This window comes from Chelonia mydas, chromosome 7 (assembly GCF_015237465.2).
Source record: "Chelonia mydas isolate rCheMyd1 chromosome 7, rCheMyd1.pri.v2, whole genome shotgun sequence".
In the NCBI taxonomy this organism is placed as follows: Eukaryota; Metazoa; Chordata; order Testudines; family Cheloniidae; genus Chelonia; species Chelonia mydas.
In genome coordinates this window covers 53,754,643-53,770,772 of record NC_057853.1, presented here as the reverse complement: position 1 = coordinate 53,770,772, position 16,130 = coordinate 53,754,643, and the positions used below count along the sequence as shown (strand labels likewise).

The 16,130-nt window shown below is 49.2% G+C and overlaps 1 protein-coding gene across 6 annotated transcripts in view; it reads left to right on the top strand.

Annotated features, from left to right (window-relative positions):
- PKD2L1 (polycystin 2 like 1, transient receptor potential cation channel) overlaps positions 1 to 14,000 on the top strand; it is a 35,432-nt gene extending 21,432 nt beyond the window's left edge. Inside the window, exons 9-17 of one of the 6 annotated variants that reach the window (XM_043551917.1) lie at positions 893 to 1,074; positions 3,795 to 3,915; positions 4,965 to 5,063; positions 6,136 to 6,257; positions 7,844 to 7,961; positions 8,198 to 8,433; positions 9,199 to 9,346; positions 10,028 to 10,154; positions 11,083 to 13,852. In XM_043551917.1, coding sequence (XP_043407852.1) covers positions 893 to 1,074; positions 3,795 to 3,915; positions 4,965 to 5,063; positions 6,136 to 6,257; positions 7,844 to 7,961; positions 8,198 to 8,433; positions 9,199 to 9,346; positions 10,028 to 10,154; positions 11,083 to 11,150 — 1,221 coding nt within the window. In that variant the 3' untranslated portion in view covers positions 11,151 to 13,852. Of the gene's footprint in view, positions 1 to 892; positions 1,075 to 3,794; positions 3,916 to 4,964; positions 5,064 to 6,135; positions 6,258 to 7,843; positions 7,962 to 8,197; positions 8,434 to 9,198; positions 9,347 to 10,027 lie in introns of all 6 variants that reach the window. The other 5 variants (XM_043551915.1, XM_043551916.1, XM_043551919.1 and 2 more) reach the window with 5 other exon arrangements.
- The last annotated feature ends 2,130 nt before the right edge of the window (positions 14,001 to 16,130 follow it).

Below are 16,130 nucleotides of genomic sequence, written 5' to 3'. Positions count from 1 at the left end.
CCTTTTGAAATGTCCTTCAGTTTTATTTTTGTAAAAAATTAAATGTTAAGACCCTCCCCGTCACCCCAAAAAATTCCCCACTCGAAATCTGCCCATTAGAAAAGCCAGTTCCCACAGGTGGGGGCTGGATGGAGAAATCAGAGCCCAGGCGTCAGCCTTTCTCCTGGGAAGTTCTGCATCCACAGCCCTGGAGAGACAGGTCGTCTTATCCGCACAGCAGACAAGACATGCAGCACGGGAATTTTCCACAAACTGCCCAACCCTGCCCTGCTAGGATCTCCTCTAGGACAAAAGGGAAGGCCAGTTTCCAGACCCACTTGATCTTGGCACCTCTGCTAACGTTGTCACGGATGATAATTGGAGCCGATTTTTGTGGTGATTTTCCTGGCATGGACACACTAGGAGCTGGGCTGAGACAACCAGCTCCTTTCACATCAGTCCCCCAACAGCCATCGGCTGGTAATGACCATCGGTCAGTGCTGACCTTGCTGAATGACCATTTCAGACTCAGGCAGCGACATGCCTTTGGTACAAAGCCAACAGGTTGTACTCTGTATTCTATGCTTATCTGGCCCTCGTCGCCTCAGTCAGTAATGCATTTATCCTCACAACACCCCTGGGTGGTAGGGCAGGGCTACTATCCCCATTGCACAGATGGGGAAACTGAGGCACTGGGAGACTAAGTGTCTTGCCTAAGACTCACACAGGAAGTCTGTGGCAGGAACTGTACCCAGTCTCCCTCCTGGACACCCTAACCATTGGACCATCCTTCCTCTCTACCTTCTCTTCTGCCCTGCTGCATTGTTTCTTGCAGTGATACTATTAACTCGGTGTGTGCATGTATTTGAGAGATGTCCACATCTTACCTTACCCCTGTCTTTTTCCCCCGTAGATATTCAAGTACATTAGCTTTAACAAAACAATGACCCAGCTTTCCTCCACGCTGGCTCGCTGTGCCAAGGACATCCTGGGTTTTGCCATCATGTTCTTCATTGTGTTCTTTGCCTACGCCCAGCTGGGCTACCTTCTCTTTGGGACACAAGTGGAAAACTTTAGCACCTTTATTAAATGCATGTAAGTGTGTTTCTCTCTCCTTTTCCCTTCCCCGCTCACCGTTTCCTGCCACACTTCATTCTCCGGCATCAAGTGCAGTTCTTCTCTGTGAAGACACAGCTGGGCAGTATCTTCTCAGCAGACTCGTCCCTGCGTGGGTTCAGCGTCACAGCTGCTCGTTTTAGTGAGACACCTCAGTTGTCACTGCATGTCAGTCCCCGCAGAGCCAACGCACCTCTTGGAGAGGGAGCTGGCTCCTATTCCTTCTCATTCGTCGTCAACAGAATTATCAACTGCATTCCATTTAATGGACATGAAACTTTTTTTTTACCTTCTTGAAAGGAAGCATTTTGGTGGCCCTGAACTGAAGTTGTTTGCAATTTTCAGTCTTTGGGAAATTTCATGATTTCAACTTTTCAGGGCAGAACGAAAACAGATTTAGAGTTGTTAGACTCCCCCATGGAATGGAAATTCCATTTTCCAACCAGCTCTGGCTCTCCCCAGCCCTGCTGGCACCAGTACACCCAAGCACGGTGGGTAAATTCCCCTCTAGATCCATACTGACCAACTCAGCCCCAGCTCCAGGTGGTGTGCACTGAGCCTCCTGGCTGTGTGGGTTTTGTAGCAGGTGGGTCCTTTAGGGAAAGACTCGGGGCCTGATCCAACGTCTGTGGAAAGACTCCCATTGACTTCAAAGGGCTATGGATGAAACCATTAATGAATGATCTAACTGCACTAGTTCAAATGAGGGATCCCTTTATTGTCCCCCTAGCAGGATGATCTGTGCTGCACATGACCTGCACAAGGGCAAATTCAGCTCAGTTACACCCAGGCAGCCATACTGCAGTCATGAGGCCGGGAGGGTGCAAGTGACAGCAGCCTGCAGCTCAGTGTGTGGGCAATCACCACAGGGATTAGGAAGGGAACTTGGCTTGGGAATTTGTTTGTGGGGCGGGGAGAGAAAGAGATACAGTGATCACAGAGCAAATCCCCTCCTCCTCACACCCCCTAAATAAAACGGGGAGGAGAAATCACTGATTCATGCTAGAGCTGGAAATCCAGGGGGTTACTCCCATTAAAATTACTCAGGAAATGAGGGAGGAAGTGGGATATTTCACTTATATTAGGAAAAACTAACCCCTCCGAATGGATTCCTTTGCATTCACCTTTTCTACATCCCTTCTTGCTGTGGCTCGAAGACTCCAATTCTGTGGCTTCTAGTTTAAAGCAAAAGTCACAGCTTTCACCTCTAGGGCTCCACTCCAAATCCAGTCCAGCCAGTGGCCTCTGCCAGCTGTGTCCATCTCACTGGACAGCTGCTCAGCCTGTGCAAAATGCGTTTGAGGGCCTCAGTTCCAAGTGGCCAAATGTCCACAGGAGAAAATCCCCCAACCAGATTTGCATTGAGCCCCTGCTGGCTCCAGGGTGGGTTTGGCTAGCACGTGAGGTTGAATTGGAACATGACCTCAGTCATGTTAATTCACATGATGATTGCAGTCAGTGTAGATGGAGATGTATCTAACATCATAGCAGCAGCTCACGGTTAGTTCCGGTTCCAGTCGGACTTACCCCGGAGCAGATGACACGATGCTAGACAGGATGGAATTGTAGGTGAGTCGTGTTACTTCACTTGACTCTTCAAGGTCCTGTTCTAACACTAATGTCTAGTGAAAAGCTTCCCTCTGTGGTTGAAACTGTAGACGCGTTTTTACACAGAGCCATGCCATGCTAGCCAAACACTGCTATGGACTCCCCCTTCAGGGGCACATAGCAGAGTTTTATTCCACAGACCTCAAGGGAGAGGAAAACCTTGTCTGTAACTGTCAGGGACCCAGGGCTGCCTGGCTGTGGCTAGTGAAATTTCATCTGCATGTTGGATGGGGCCTCACTTGGCCTCTTGTCGGTTGCTTCAATAAGCCCAGCTGTAGGAGACTGATCTGGATTGTCTTTTAGCTCACACATCATCCACAGCATTGCTAATCATATGCCTGTTGCAAAATCTCTGAGTCACAGTCTACAGCTCCGTTGCACCTTAACTGCTGTCACCTACACCCTTCTAATCCCATAATATTGTTCCTAGAGGCATGAGAACTACACACGATCACCGTGGTTGAAATTTTCAAGGCCGGCTATGGGAAAACAGTGGGAGGCAGTGTTGCCTGGTGGAAGAGGCACTGGACTGGGGCTTGGGAGACCTGGGTTCTATTCCTGGCTCTGCTACTGGCCTGCTGGGTGACACTGGGCAGGTCATGTCCCTGGCTTGTGCCTCAGTTTCCCCATCTGTAAAATAGGGGTAATGATACCAACCTCCTTTGTAAATCACTTTGAGATCTCATGCTTTTCAGCTGCAGATCAGAGCTATTATTATATGTATGTAAATCCATCAGACAGCTTTGACAATCTCAGGCCAATCGTAGCGCTCCATTCGCCATGCTGATCAACGCAGTGTGGGCACCTCCTGCGAAACGAGACTCAACTCAGCCACTAACATGTTGGCAGAACAAATGATTTGCTCAGCTCTCGCTAGCACTGTAGACCCATCTTATCCCGAAATCTAAAGGCAGGAAATGCATGGACAGCCAATGTGATGGAAGGCACGCAGGTAAATACGTTTCATGGGCTCAGCCCTGTGAAAACGGCCAGTGAGTCGTCTTGAAGCGTATGACTCTCTAATACGTGTCAAGCTGTGTTGCCGATACACTGCAGGCGCAGTGCTGACCTTGGGCTCTTTCCGTTCCTAGTTTCACCCAGTTTCGGATCATACTTGGCGACTTTGACTACAATGCCATTGACAACGCCAACAGGGTGCTGGGGCCCATTTACTTCGTCACCTATGTCTTCTTCGTTTTCTTTGTGCTGCTGGTAAGCAAAAGGGGCTAATCTGCCTGCAATGATTATTATTGTTCCGTGCGTTGCAGCAGTGCAGACCAGACTGAGGTCAGGGCCCTGTTGGGCTAGGTGCTGGACAGACACACAGAAGGAGACAGACAAGCACATTATTAACCTGCCCATTTTGCGCATGGGGAACTGGAGCCCAGGAAGATTCAGGCCCAGATCCACAAAGGGACTTGGGTATTGCCAAGGTGACATGGCAATCGCTGGAATCCATGAACCCCGGGCTGGGTGTCTAGGCTCCCCGTGCAAGGCCAGGGGGAGAGATCCCTTCTCCTCAGCAGGTAGAGGGGGAATTGAACCAGGGTCTCTCACATGCCCTAACCACTGAGTGAAAGGTGCTAAGGGAGGCTGCCAGCTCCCTGGCTCCCCAGACATTGTGTGGCATTAGGCACGCTCAGAGCATGCCTATCAGATTGGACCCCAAAGGTGAGATTGGAAAGAGTGCACTTATCTTCACCTGGCCTGAGGCTCACGCTGGGGCCTGGACGTAAGAAGGGCACCCAGGCGCCTGCCTGCGCCAGTGCTGTGCACACCCAGAGGCAGAAACGTAGGCACCAGCAAGGTTGGGTGGCAGCTAAGTTGGGGGTTCGTGCGTCACAGGGCTGGGATGTCTACGTTTTTGTGGATTTGGGCCCAAGGCCACAGAGGGAATCCTGCAGAGCCTGGAATTGAATCTGGATGTCCTGGATCCTAATCCAGTGCCATAAGCACGAGCCCCCCTTCCTCCCTAGAAAGCACTGTGCTGGTCTATGGTCACCGTCCCCTTGCCCCGGGCCCTGTGTTTTCAGTGGGAGCATCACCGGGTGTGAACGGCTCCGTTTGTCTGATCCCTGCTGACAGATACTGTGCTGAGCAGCAGTGTTGCTGTCTGACTACAGAAAGTCACTTACAAACTGCTCCTTCCGACCTCCCCACCCCAAACGCTGCAACCGCCCCGGGGCCATAAGGGAGGAATAGAGCTGGTGCGGGCAGGCCAGATGGCTCAGTCTGCTTCAGCTAGTTTCTCCTTTCTCTAGAACATGTTCCTGGCCATCATCAACGACACCTACTCAGAAGTCAAGGAGGAGCTTTCAAACCAGAAGAACGAGCTGCAGCTCTCAGACATCCTGAAGCAGGTTGTATAGAGCCCCATCACCCCCAGCTCGCTTTGTCCTAACACACCAGAGAGCGAATGCGAATCCACAGGTCCCAAATTCACATGAAATGTACTAGAGAGGGGCCTCCGCCAAGCGTCCAGATCCATCCCAGGGGGCAGGAGGAGTTCCACATCTGGAGCCAAACATGGCTGGCCCTGTTGGCCAAACTCCCAACATCCCTGAACTTTTGGGGTCTTTGAGAGCTGGGTCTGCATTTTGTGGCTTGAGCCTCTCTCTCCCTCCAGACTCCCAAATTCCCAAGCAATAGCTGCCACCAGTGCTGATCTCTCTCCTCTGTAGCATGCTCATGGCCACACTCGGAAATTTACAGCACATTTGTTTCGTTCCAAAGGAAAGGTGGTTTTCTTCCACCCAAGTGAAAGAGAAGCTTGGCAGTGGAAACAGGAACTGTAGGAAGGGGCCAGGGGAAACTTATTCCTCAGACAAAGGCAGGCATGTGCGCTCCAAAACCACCTTCCCTCCAGTGCCCAACTGCAGTCAAAGTGCTTCCAGATAGCCTTGAGGTGATGCCCTCTGATCAGATCCAGGGGAGGGGGCAGACTCCAGACAGCTGATGTGAGCAGGGCTCTCCCCTGGGGGCAAATCCTGAGGTCTTATTCAGATTCCACCTGGGCAGAACTCCCTCCCCTCACCCCATTGGAATCAATGAAGTGGTGCCCCTTTCTGCCTATGCGGTGTCTGCACTGGGCAGGCACCCTGTGAGTGATCGCAGTCAAGACTCTGACTTGGATGACTGAGCATCAGCAGCCGCAGCTCTCCCAGCCGAATCAGATGGAAGCCTCCCCTAGCTGAGGCTGTAGGAGGTGCGGGGAATCTGCCCTGGCTGGAGGTCTGTGTTAAGCAGTGATGCTCCTGGCTTGGGAAGGAAGGTGGCTCAGTCAGTGAAGAAAGTCTTGCGTACATGCAAGACTAACATATCCCAGTGTTACCTGTATCATCTGGCACCTGTGCAGTGTTTCATGGCTATCTCTGCTTTGCTTCTGTCTGCCCTGCATCTCCATTAAACCTCCATGTGCATCTCTGACCCCAGGGCTATCACAAGACGCTGATGAGGCTGAAGTTGAAGAAAGAGCGGATTTCAGACGTTCAGAAGGCTCTCCAGAATGGGACAAAGGAGCTAGAGTTTGAGGATTTTAAGAACAGTTTGAAAGAGTAAGTTAGTCAGTTCAAGGGCCCCAATTTCCCAGAATGACTCTGCTTCGCTCTTTGTGAGCGGCCCCCAACGTTCATTACATTTCTGCTGCAATGCGCAGACATGAGGTCTTTCTAAACCCTAGTCATTTATGGGCCAGATCCCTGTCCAGTGTAAATCAGCATGGCTCCATTGCTGTCACTGGAGCTGCACCAATTCAGACTGGCCACGGATCCAGCCCTAAATGCCAGGCAATGCAGAGTGATACTTCCAGAAGCGAGCAGGGCTGTGCTGTGGCGCATGGGCCAGCTCTGTATCTGAGAGATGATTGGGTTGTGTCTGTGTCCTGTGCCTTTCCATGCGGAGGAGTATGCCTCTCGGGAGTGGGGTGAGGTGATGGAAGGCAGCTGCCTCATTGTATGTCAGTTCAGATGCAGAACGTTATAAAGGGTGGCACCATCTCTTTCACATGGGCTCTTTACATTTGTTCTTTCTTTGTTGTTTTCCTTAATGTGTAGTAAATTTAGGCAGAGAGCTACCTATTGCATCTTTTATGTACAGGAAAGTACATAACAGCTTTCACATGAGCCCATATCCACTACCACTTCCCCTTGCGCCTCAGCCAGCATGGCAGCAAATTCCAGCTTGCCATGTTGGTTTTCAGTGTCCTCCATGTGAACCATCTCAACCTGATCTGCCCAACCTTCTAGCCACCTCTTACCCCCACCCACCCACCTTGCTTCTCCAGCCTCGGTTTTCCCTGTCTTTCCACACTAGGTGAAAGAACAGTGCGTTGCCTTGATCTGTCCCACCTATCTGGAGTTCACTCTGCTACCCCCATTAGCTATTACCTCACTATCTCCCTTCAGTCTAGGTTAATTGATGAATTTAGATTCTAAGATCTTCAGCCTGCTACCCGTGAAGCAGTTATCCACTTTTGGGCACTGGAAAAGTCCAACGTTAAATTCTCACCAGCAAACCCTTCCTTTCCCCCTCCATTTAAAGCTGTATAATAAATGGGATTTTCCTGTCATTCTCATTCCTGTTTAGCTGACTTTGGGTTGTGGCTCTCATTTGAGTTGTGCAAATAATGGATTTTTCGGCTCACAGGTGGTTCTGAAAAACTGGAGCAGGGGATTGTTTTGGGTTGACCCAAAGCTTCAAATTTTTGAGCAAATCAGAAGGTTGAAGAAAATTTGGCTTGGATTTCACATTTTTACATTTTTTAAAAAAACCTATACAATTGAAAATCTTCACAACAGTCATTTTGACCCCAAAAAATCAAGAAGTTTCATCTGGAAAATGTCAAAACAAAACACTGCAACTTTTTCAGACTTTTTTCCCCACCACAATTTGGCAAAACAGACACGAATTCTTGAAACGTTTTGGGTGTTGTCAAATCTGTGGCTTTTTGCCAAATATAAAAAAGTTCCTGCCATAAAATGTCACCCAGCTCTGGTTCTTCTAACCTGCATTTAACCACAACGCGCTGCTCTTATCCCAAGGCAGGTACCTCAGTGGCACTCCCTGGTTTAGAATCTAGTAACATACTGAACTGCTCTGTCTTGTATCTTCTTGGATCCATTCTCTTTGTCTCCTGTCTTAGGCTGGGTCATGCTGAGCATGAGATCACAGCGGCCTTTTCCAGATTTGACAAAGATGGTAACCAGATCCTTGATGAAGAGGAACAGAAGCGAATGAGGCATGACCTAGAGGAGAAAAGGGTAAAGGATGGGGCTATGGGCTGAGAAGAGAATCCTTTTTTGACACAGTTCAATCTCCAAAATTTCTTGGGTCTGATCCTGGGGCAGGCTTATAAAATAAGTGGGTGCCGTGTCTGGATTCTGCATACACCGCAAGGGAAGATGACTTTTTGACAGCTTGTGTCGTTATGTATTAAATATACCTTGGTAAGTCTACAATCCAGCTTTCTGTGTGTGTGTCTCTCTTTGTCTTCTAGGTTGCTTTGAATGCAGAGATTGAAAACTTGGGGAAATCCTACGGTGATAACAACCTGGATGAGAATTTGACCCTTGTGGATGCAAAGAACAATCACATCAATAAGTCCACCTGGGTGTCTGAGGAAGAATTCCAAATGTGGGTCACTGCTGGTGCTAGCCCAGCGTCTGAAAGCAAAGGGCTTGGTTTCCTGCTGCCCTGCCCCCTCATGGAGCCACATCCACCTGTGCCTCACGGGTGTGAAATCTTTTTCCAGCATTCCCTGGTCATGTTGTTCCCCCACCGCGCACAGCAAGGCCACGCCGCGTCTGGCCCCTTTTGTGATGGAATTCACTTATTTTGTGAATGCCTTGCTGGGAAATTTCCTGGCATGTGTCTGCATTAATCTCTCCAGATGCTGCTGCAAGGGGGGGTCATGCTACAGACCCAGGTTAGAGGGTGGAATGGGCACCCTCAGCCCCTGGAACCAGCAGGATTTGTGTAGGAGTGATCCTGATTTACACCAGCTGAGGATCTGGCCCTTATTCTCCGGGTGTGAGGATGTAGGCAGGGCGGAACTGTTTCTCCCAAAGAGGGAGCGCAGTCTAGGGCTTAACGCACAGCACGGGGAGTCCGGAGATCCTGGTTCTGCCACAGTAGGCAGGATCCTGAGCCAGGCATGTAGGGCCATACCGAGACAGAGGTTGGAGCAGGACAAGGCGGCTCTGGGAGGCTCACCTAACCATGTGGGGTAATAGCTTGGCCCCATCCACATTACCTGGCCAATGGTTAACCTGCCTGGGACATAATTTGTCTTAAGCATTATCACTAATCACAACTGAAAGCATAGCCATGGACCCAGAGCCTCAGCTAGTATAAATCAGCAGAGCTTCATTGACTGGGCTGAAGCTCTGCCAGCTGACACCTGTGGGGGGATCTGGCCGGGCTCTGTATGTTCTCTGCTGCTGACCCTGTCCTGTGTCATAAGGGAAGGTTCACAAGGGCTCGTGCTCTCTTCCACAGCCTTCTGCGACGGGTCCTGCAGCTGGAGCACTCCATTGGCAGCATTGTGTCCAAGATCGATTCAGTGGTGAGCAAGCTGGAGATGCTGGAGAGAAACAAACTGCAGAGGAAAGACCTGGTGGGCAAGCTGCTCGACAACATCAGCAAGGTCAGTCGTCCTCGGACAGACACCCCAGCCAGCTCCCCTGCAAGCAGGCCGTGTCCCCATCCGACTGGCCTGGGGGTCTCTCCCTGCCTCAATGCATTGGGTCAATTAGCGGCTTGTTTTCCAAGCCCTGCTCCTATAGGAGTGCTCAGCGCTTTGAAAGAACAAGTCCTTTGCGTTAAGGGTTGATGTGACACCAAACCTCTTGCCTGCAGGGTCCCAACCCTAATGCCCAGACCACATCCACTAGTGGCACCTGGCTCATTAATTATCACCTGTACACAGACCTCTCTCTCCTGCAGAGCACTTTCAGATCCACTGCCAAACCCACAAAGGACTCTCAGAATGGCCATGTGAACACATGGGAATGCTGGGAATGCTCCAGTGAATAGACATTTCCTTGAGCATTCCCTTGGAAATGTGCATTTGCAAGACATTCTTGCAAGCAGCATTTTGCAGAAAGGAATTGCACACCTTTAAACAAGACTCTGATGAGGCTAATCGGGGCAAGCCCTTGGTGGCCCATGGAAACTATATAGGGCTTGGAGAGGAGACCCCAATGAAAGCGCACAGCCCAAGCAGCGCATGGCCCTGGTTCTCTCCATCGCCACAGTTGGAGCCTTTGGTAGTATTCATGGTAAATTGTTGACAGTGCAAACGTCCATTTCTTCCCCTCAATAACAGGAGGAACAGCCCAGCCAGGAAGAACTGCTCCAGCGGAACCTAGACCCGCTGGTGAAGGAAAACCAAGAAGGCTGGGAGACAAAGCACATGCTGGGAAGCAACCTCAATGGGAGCTCTCCCCAAAATGGTAATAGTATCTACCCGAACCTGCCCAAGTCGGGGTTACCAGGCTCTCAGGTGCCCAAGAACACCTGGCCTCCGTCTAATGTGCACTTCTGACACCCATCAGAATGCTCCCATCCCACCTTGGATCGCAGGGTACTAAGTCAGTCTCAGCTGATTCCCCGTTGTTAGACTAGCCACTAAGAAGACAGACTGTACCAAAGATGTCTGTCTCAGCTGATGCAGTGCAGAATCATGGATGTTATTGTTTTTTATTTGCCAAGTTGTGTAACACCATAGATCTAGAACTCCAGGTTCAAACACCTCTGGGCTTCAAGGAAGTGTTCAGACCTGGATCCAGACTGTGCTGCTGGCTCCTATATCTCTAAATGGGTTGAACTTGTCCTGTCCCCCACCCCCCATCTCCCCGAGATCTCCCCCCCCCCCCACAGAGTCCATTACAGGTTACAGTCGTGGGGGGCCGGTAAACAAGGTGGGATATATGTGTCTACTTAAGTTGCAAAGAGAAACATGCTAATTAACCTCAGGCCCGCCAACAGCAATTGCAGGCCCCATGGCAGAACAGTCATTGGGCCCCCTAGAAAGGTCCACCTGACATTTGGGCGGTGATGTGCCTGCACTGGCTCTTGCCCAGCGAGCTGCTGGGTGCACTCTTCTGGCACGGCCAGGGCTTCGACATGTCCACCTGGCTGCCTTCGCTGCCACCGGGACCACCCCACACATGCCTAGGAGCCTTGTGGCCTGCCTGGCCAATTTAAAAGGGCCCAGGGCTCCTGGTCCCCACTACCGCAGTAGTGGCAGTGGTCAGGGGCCTCAGCGCCCTTTTAAATCGCCCAGGGCCCTGGACAGTTGCCCCCTTTGCTCCCCCACACCGCCCCCATCAGTGGGCCTGGTTAACCTTGTTCATCGCTTCTACTTTTCCTCTGTCCCAGTCCCTCTGCACCTCATGGCGATAACCATGCCTTCACCCCCTCACTCAGTAAGCACAGAGTTGAGCTGAGAGGAGTCTGGCTGAAGTAAGGAGGCGCTCTGAGGCATAGGTGGGCATTGGCTCCGTTGCTGAAGGCAGCGTTGAAAGTGGGCATGGGGGGAGGATTGCAGGGGTTGCAGACAGTCGAGCAGGGTCACTGCGGGGCACCTTTAAGCAATTTCTTACCAAAGCTGCTGTTCCCAAAATCTGACAGCTCCCCCACCCCCCGCCCTTTTTTCAGACCACTTTAAGCACTGACTGAAGGAGACCTATGGCTGGGCCATTAGCATGGTTTCCAGCTCACCTGTTAACCCTAGAATTCCCACCATTCCCCAAAACTGCAGATTGTGAAGTTTCACGGCACCAGCCATCTAGCTGTGAAATGACGACATTTCCCCTGGGTTTTGCCATGGGAACAATTTTGCTTGAAGTTGGGCTGAGAATGGCCATCCAGTGGAAGTGTGGTGACGACAGGACCATTGACAGCATCTCAGTGCAGTGTAAAAATGCTCCTATTCTGAGCATTTTACACCTGACTTGAGACTATTTTACACCCCCGTGGAGCTGATGCCACCAACTATTGACGCTGGGCCAGATTCTCAGCTGGTGTGAAGTGGCAGTGAACTCAGTGGGGTATGCTCATTTACACCAATTAAGAATCCAGCTGTTTCTACATTCCAGATTGTCCATTTCATTATTTTGTATGTTTCTGGTCACAGCAGTAAACTCTGACACCAGCAATTAAATATCTTTGATAAGTAACACTGCAGGAGATTGTTCAATGAAATTAGCCAGTATGAGATTTTAGATTTCAGTTATGTTAACTTACATTTTATATAGTAACTTTCATCCCAAAGTTCTCTACAGATTTTTTTACCTGTAGGCGGTACAAAGAAATCACTTCGCCCACTGCTGAAATGCAGCCACCTTTGGGGTGGAAGATGGCAGTTGTTTAGTAGCAGTACTACACAAAAGTTCAGGACAGGAATAAAGGGATTTGAAATATCATAATCACAAATGCACCACAAAGAGGTAAACTGTATTAAACTCAAATGTCCTCTTCAATCTGTGTATAAAAATGGTCTCTGATGTATTTGGGTGTTGTTACACCATGGTTACCCATTCACTGCAGGCTGTAATATTTATCACACTCTGAAGTTATTCTTCACTTATTAAAGTGCAAAGGGACCATGTAAGGGAATTAGAATTTCCCAGGATGAGAAATGTAACAGAGATCCTCTGTAAACTATAATCACACAATGATACACGTGCCTCTTTTGAGAACAAGAATACAGAGTCTTGGCAAGCCCACAGAGGTCCAGCCAGAGTTGTGTGTGCACAGCAGCAGATCCTACAGACCTTTGTGAATACATGTTTTACAGCTGGGTTTCATTGCTCAGATCAGTAGCTGACTGTGGGCGTGAAGGCTTAATTGTAACAAAAATGGTTCTATTTTTTAAAAGATCTTTTTCGTGTGCCTTTCATCTCCTGAGTTCAGCCTCCTGGATTAGCCCCTGAACTGATTTTCCTGCATACAATTCAAGTGCACATGGGGCAGCATTTGCTGCCAGAACTGGGGAGATATCCCAAACACCTAAAGTCAAGCTGTCCACTTTGAGGCCTTGATCTTGCCCCAATGGGTGTTATGTCATGTCATTGGCTTCTGTGGGAGCAGGACTTGGCCCCAAGCCGGGGAAATGGAGGATCCTGAACTCAGCTCTTGGCAGGAACTTGAGGGAGGAAAAGATTTTCCAAGGTCTTGTTCTGTAAAGTTGTTTGTTTCTCATTCTGGGTTTATACATTTCTTGTTCTCCTTGGTGTGTGTTTGAATGCTTTTCCATTCACCTTCCAGGATGATTTAATTCAGACGCATTAGGATGGGGATTCATTGCAGGGGAAATTCACCCAGCAGTGCAGGGATGGAGAAGACCTACCAATGCAGCAAAGCAGCCATGGCTCCACTGTACTGGGGGGTTGGGGAGAGGGACTCTACACTCACCCCGTGGTAGAGCTGGCTCCACATCAGCCGCCATAGAGTAAGGGGTTGGGGGCAGGATCATGGCACGGCCAGCGGGTCCAAAATCACACAGGGCACTGGTCCCAAATCCCAGGCTCAGGATATGTGTGGGAATCATGGCTCCTATTTCAACCCAGGAGTGGAGTCATGACCCCAGTGGGGCTGCAGGGATTCCCTGTGCCCCACCTGTAGACTGGAAGGTGGATTCCTTTTTCCCTTCACCCCCGTGTAACTTGTAGCAGAAAGGCTGCTTCTCTGGCCTTGTGCTGCGGTTCTGGGTGTGTGAATTTCACCCACGGTGTAAAGCACTTCCTGTAGCTAGTGTCTGCACCGATGCTTTATCTGTTCCCTGTATGACTCCATGCAATCGTCTCTTGTATGTGCCTTTGCTGAACATGTAATCATGTATGTGACACTTATGATAAACATCTCTCAAAGATGATCGTGTCTTAGGCTATGGCGGATCAAACCTATCGTGCATCCCCTGAACTCCGGTGTCCTTCCTAGCACCTATTTGTGTTTGATGTGTAGACTGTATCTGCTGACCAGCTGAGAAATAACATAAATTAATTGCACTGAATGGCAGAATCATTCCTGCTGTATTTTCAAATGTGGTATTTTTGGCCTTCTGTCATAGCAGGAGGTGACGACACTGCCAGTGTGACAGGGCCAGCATGGACTGGAGGGTTTTCCTGCACAGGCTGTGCGTGGCCTTATATCTGAGAATGTACAGAGCTGGCTTCCTGGCTGCAGCACGTGGTTTGTGTCCCTAACTGTTAAGGAGATGGCCATGCATCAAGCCTGTGAAAATCACCAGTTAGGTGGTTCAAAGAAGGGTTTAAATAAAGGCTGCTCTGATGAGATGTCCTTATGCAGAATCTCTCTCCTTCCTTCAGAGAGAGTATGGGCTGTCTCTGGATCAGTGCTTGGCAGGTCTCCCACGCTAGGGACTGTGCAAAGCTGTAGGAGGAAAGTCACCAGAGTCCACACTAGCATGACACACATTTTTCAGTGTTGTTGTAGCCATGTTGGTCCCAGGGTATTAGAGAGACAAGGTGGGTGAGGTAATAGCTCTTATTAGACTAATGGGGGGCATGAATCAGCATTCACGTTGCATTCATCATCAGTACCCAGCCCCGGGCTAGGGAAGCTAATGATCCAAACAACAGGCCAAATTTGGTGATGAATCCTGGTCACAAGCCACCTGAAGCACCTTGTGCATATGCTAAGAAGAAGATTGGACCAACTTCCGTTTGTGAGAGAGATAAGCTTCCAAGAGCTCATCTTCAGGCCTGGAAAACTAACTCAAAGTATCCCTGCTAAATGCAAGGTTTGAACAGATTGTTTCGCATAAGTGAAATTTTTCATTGGAAACTTTTTTCAGCAAAAAATGCAGATTGAGGTCAATGAGGTGAGCATTTTGTGAAATTGTGCTGAATTTGCCAAATTGTTTGCCAAAACCAAACCAAAAAAAAAATCCCAATGTTTCATTTGGACATTTTCTAAAGGAAACATTTGGTTTGTTCCATTCAAGATTACATACGAATTTTACTTAGATTTTATTTTAAAAGGTTAAGCTCAAAAATGAATCAAAATGTTTAATTTGCACCAAAACAATTCCCCCCCAATTTTTCAGTTCAGCCAGGGAACAGAATAATCAGTTACCTATACAGCTCTACTGCTGAGTGACCCTGAAGAAGTCACTTCCCCGCCCACTGCCTCAGTTTACTCATCGGTAAAGTGGGGCCAGTGATACTAACCTGTTCAGGATCTACTGGTAAAAAATGCTAGATAAGAGGTAGGCATTATTGTAATTGTGTGTAGTGTTGGGGTATGTACTGGTGACACCTAGTGGTTAGTTAGAGAAATGATAGAATAAGGAAGGAGGACTCCAAAATGTGCGAGACAAGGTGGGTGGGGTAATAACTTTTTATTGGACTGTCTTCTGTTGGTGAGAGACACAAGCTTTTCGAGCTACACAGAGCTCGTCTCCAAGTCCAGGAAATTAAGGCTTTGTCTACACTAGCACTTTTGTTGATAAAACTTTTGTCGGTCAGGGGTGTGAAAAAACCACGCTCCTGACTGGTGTAAGCAGGAGAGCTCTCGCCCGCTGGCAAGGAGCGGCTACACGGGAGACCTTGAAGCTGCAGCGGATTTAGTGGCACAGCTGTGGTGCTGTAAGGTCCATAGTGTAGACGTAGCCTTAGTAGGTTACAGATTGTTGTAATAAGCCATGAATCTAGTGTGTCTATTCTGGGCAGGACTACACTACAAATTTACATCGTACAGTTGTGATGTTGTAGTGTGTCTGGTGATGACACTCTAAGCTGATGGGAGATAGTTCTCCCATTGGCTTAATAACAGCACCTCTGGAAGAGGCAGAAGCTATGTTGGCAGCAGAAGCTTTCCTGCCGACCTAGTGCTGTCTACACGGGGTAGGGTGACCAGATGTCCCGATATTTGGGGCTTTGTCTTATATAGGTGCCTATTACCCTCCACCCCCGTCCTGATTTTTCATACTAACTATCTGGTCACTCTAACACGGCGGGGTGGGGGTGTTAAGGTCAATATAACTATGTCGCTCAGGGAGTGAAAAATCCAAGCCTGAGTGCATGATTTTTAGTGCCTAGCAGAGTTATGAGTTTAAGCTCCCAGAAGCATCTTTTGAAAGTGTTGTGCAGGTTCCCTTTGAGGATGAGGACTGATCAGTCAGAGATGGAGTGATCGGTTTGTGAAAAGAATTCGCCCACCAGGTGATGTGGGGTTTTGGTGTCTTACTTTCCTGTGAGAGTTCATTCAAGAGCTTAGTGATTCTCTGGTTTCACCCACATAGCTGTTGTTGTTGGGACAGGTACATCACATGTTGTGATAGGCAAGTGTAACCCTTCTCCAGGTGGAGCCAGCAGCAACAAGGGCTGGGTTCAGTATCTAGCAGTTCCTTTTCAACAGTACAACACAAAACCGGCTCGAGACCCCACCCAGTGACCTGGGAC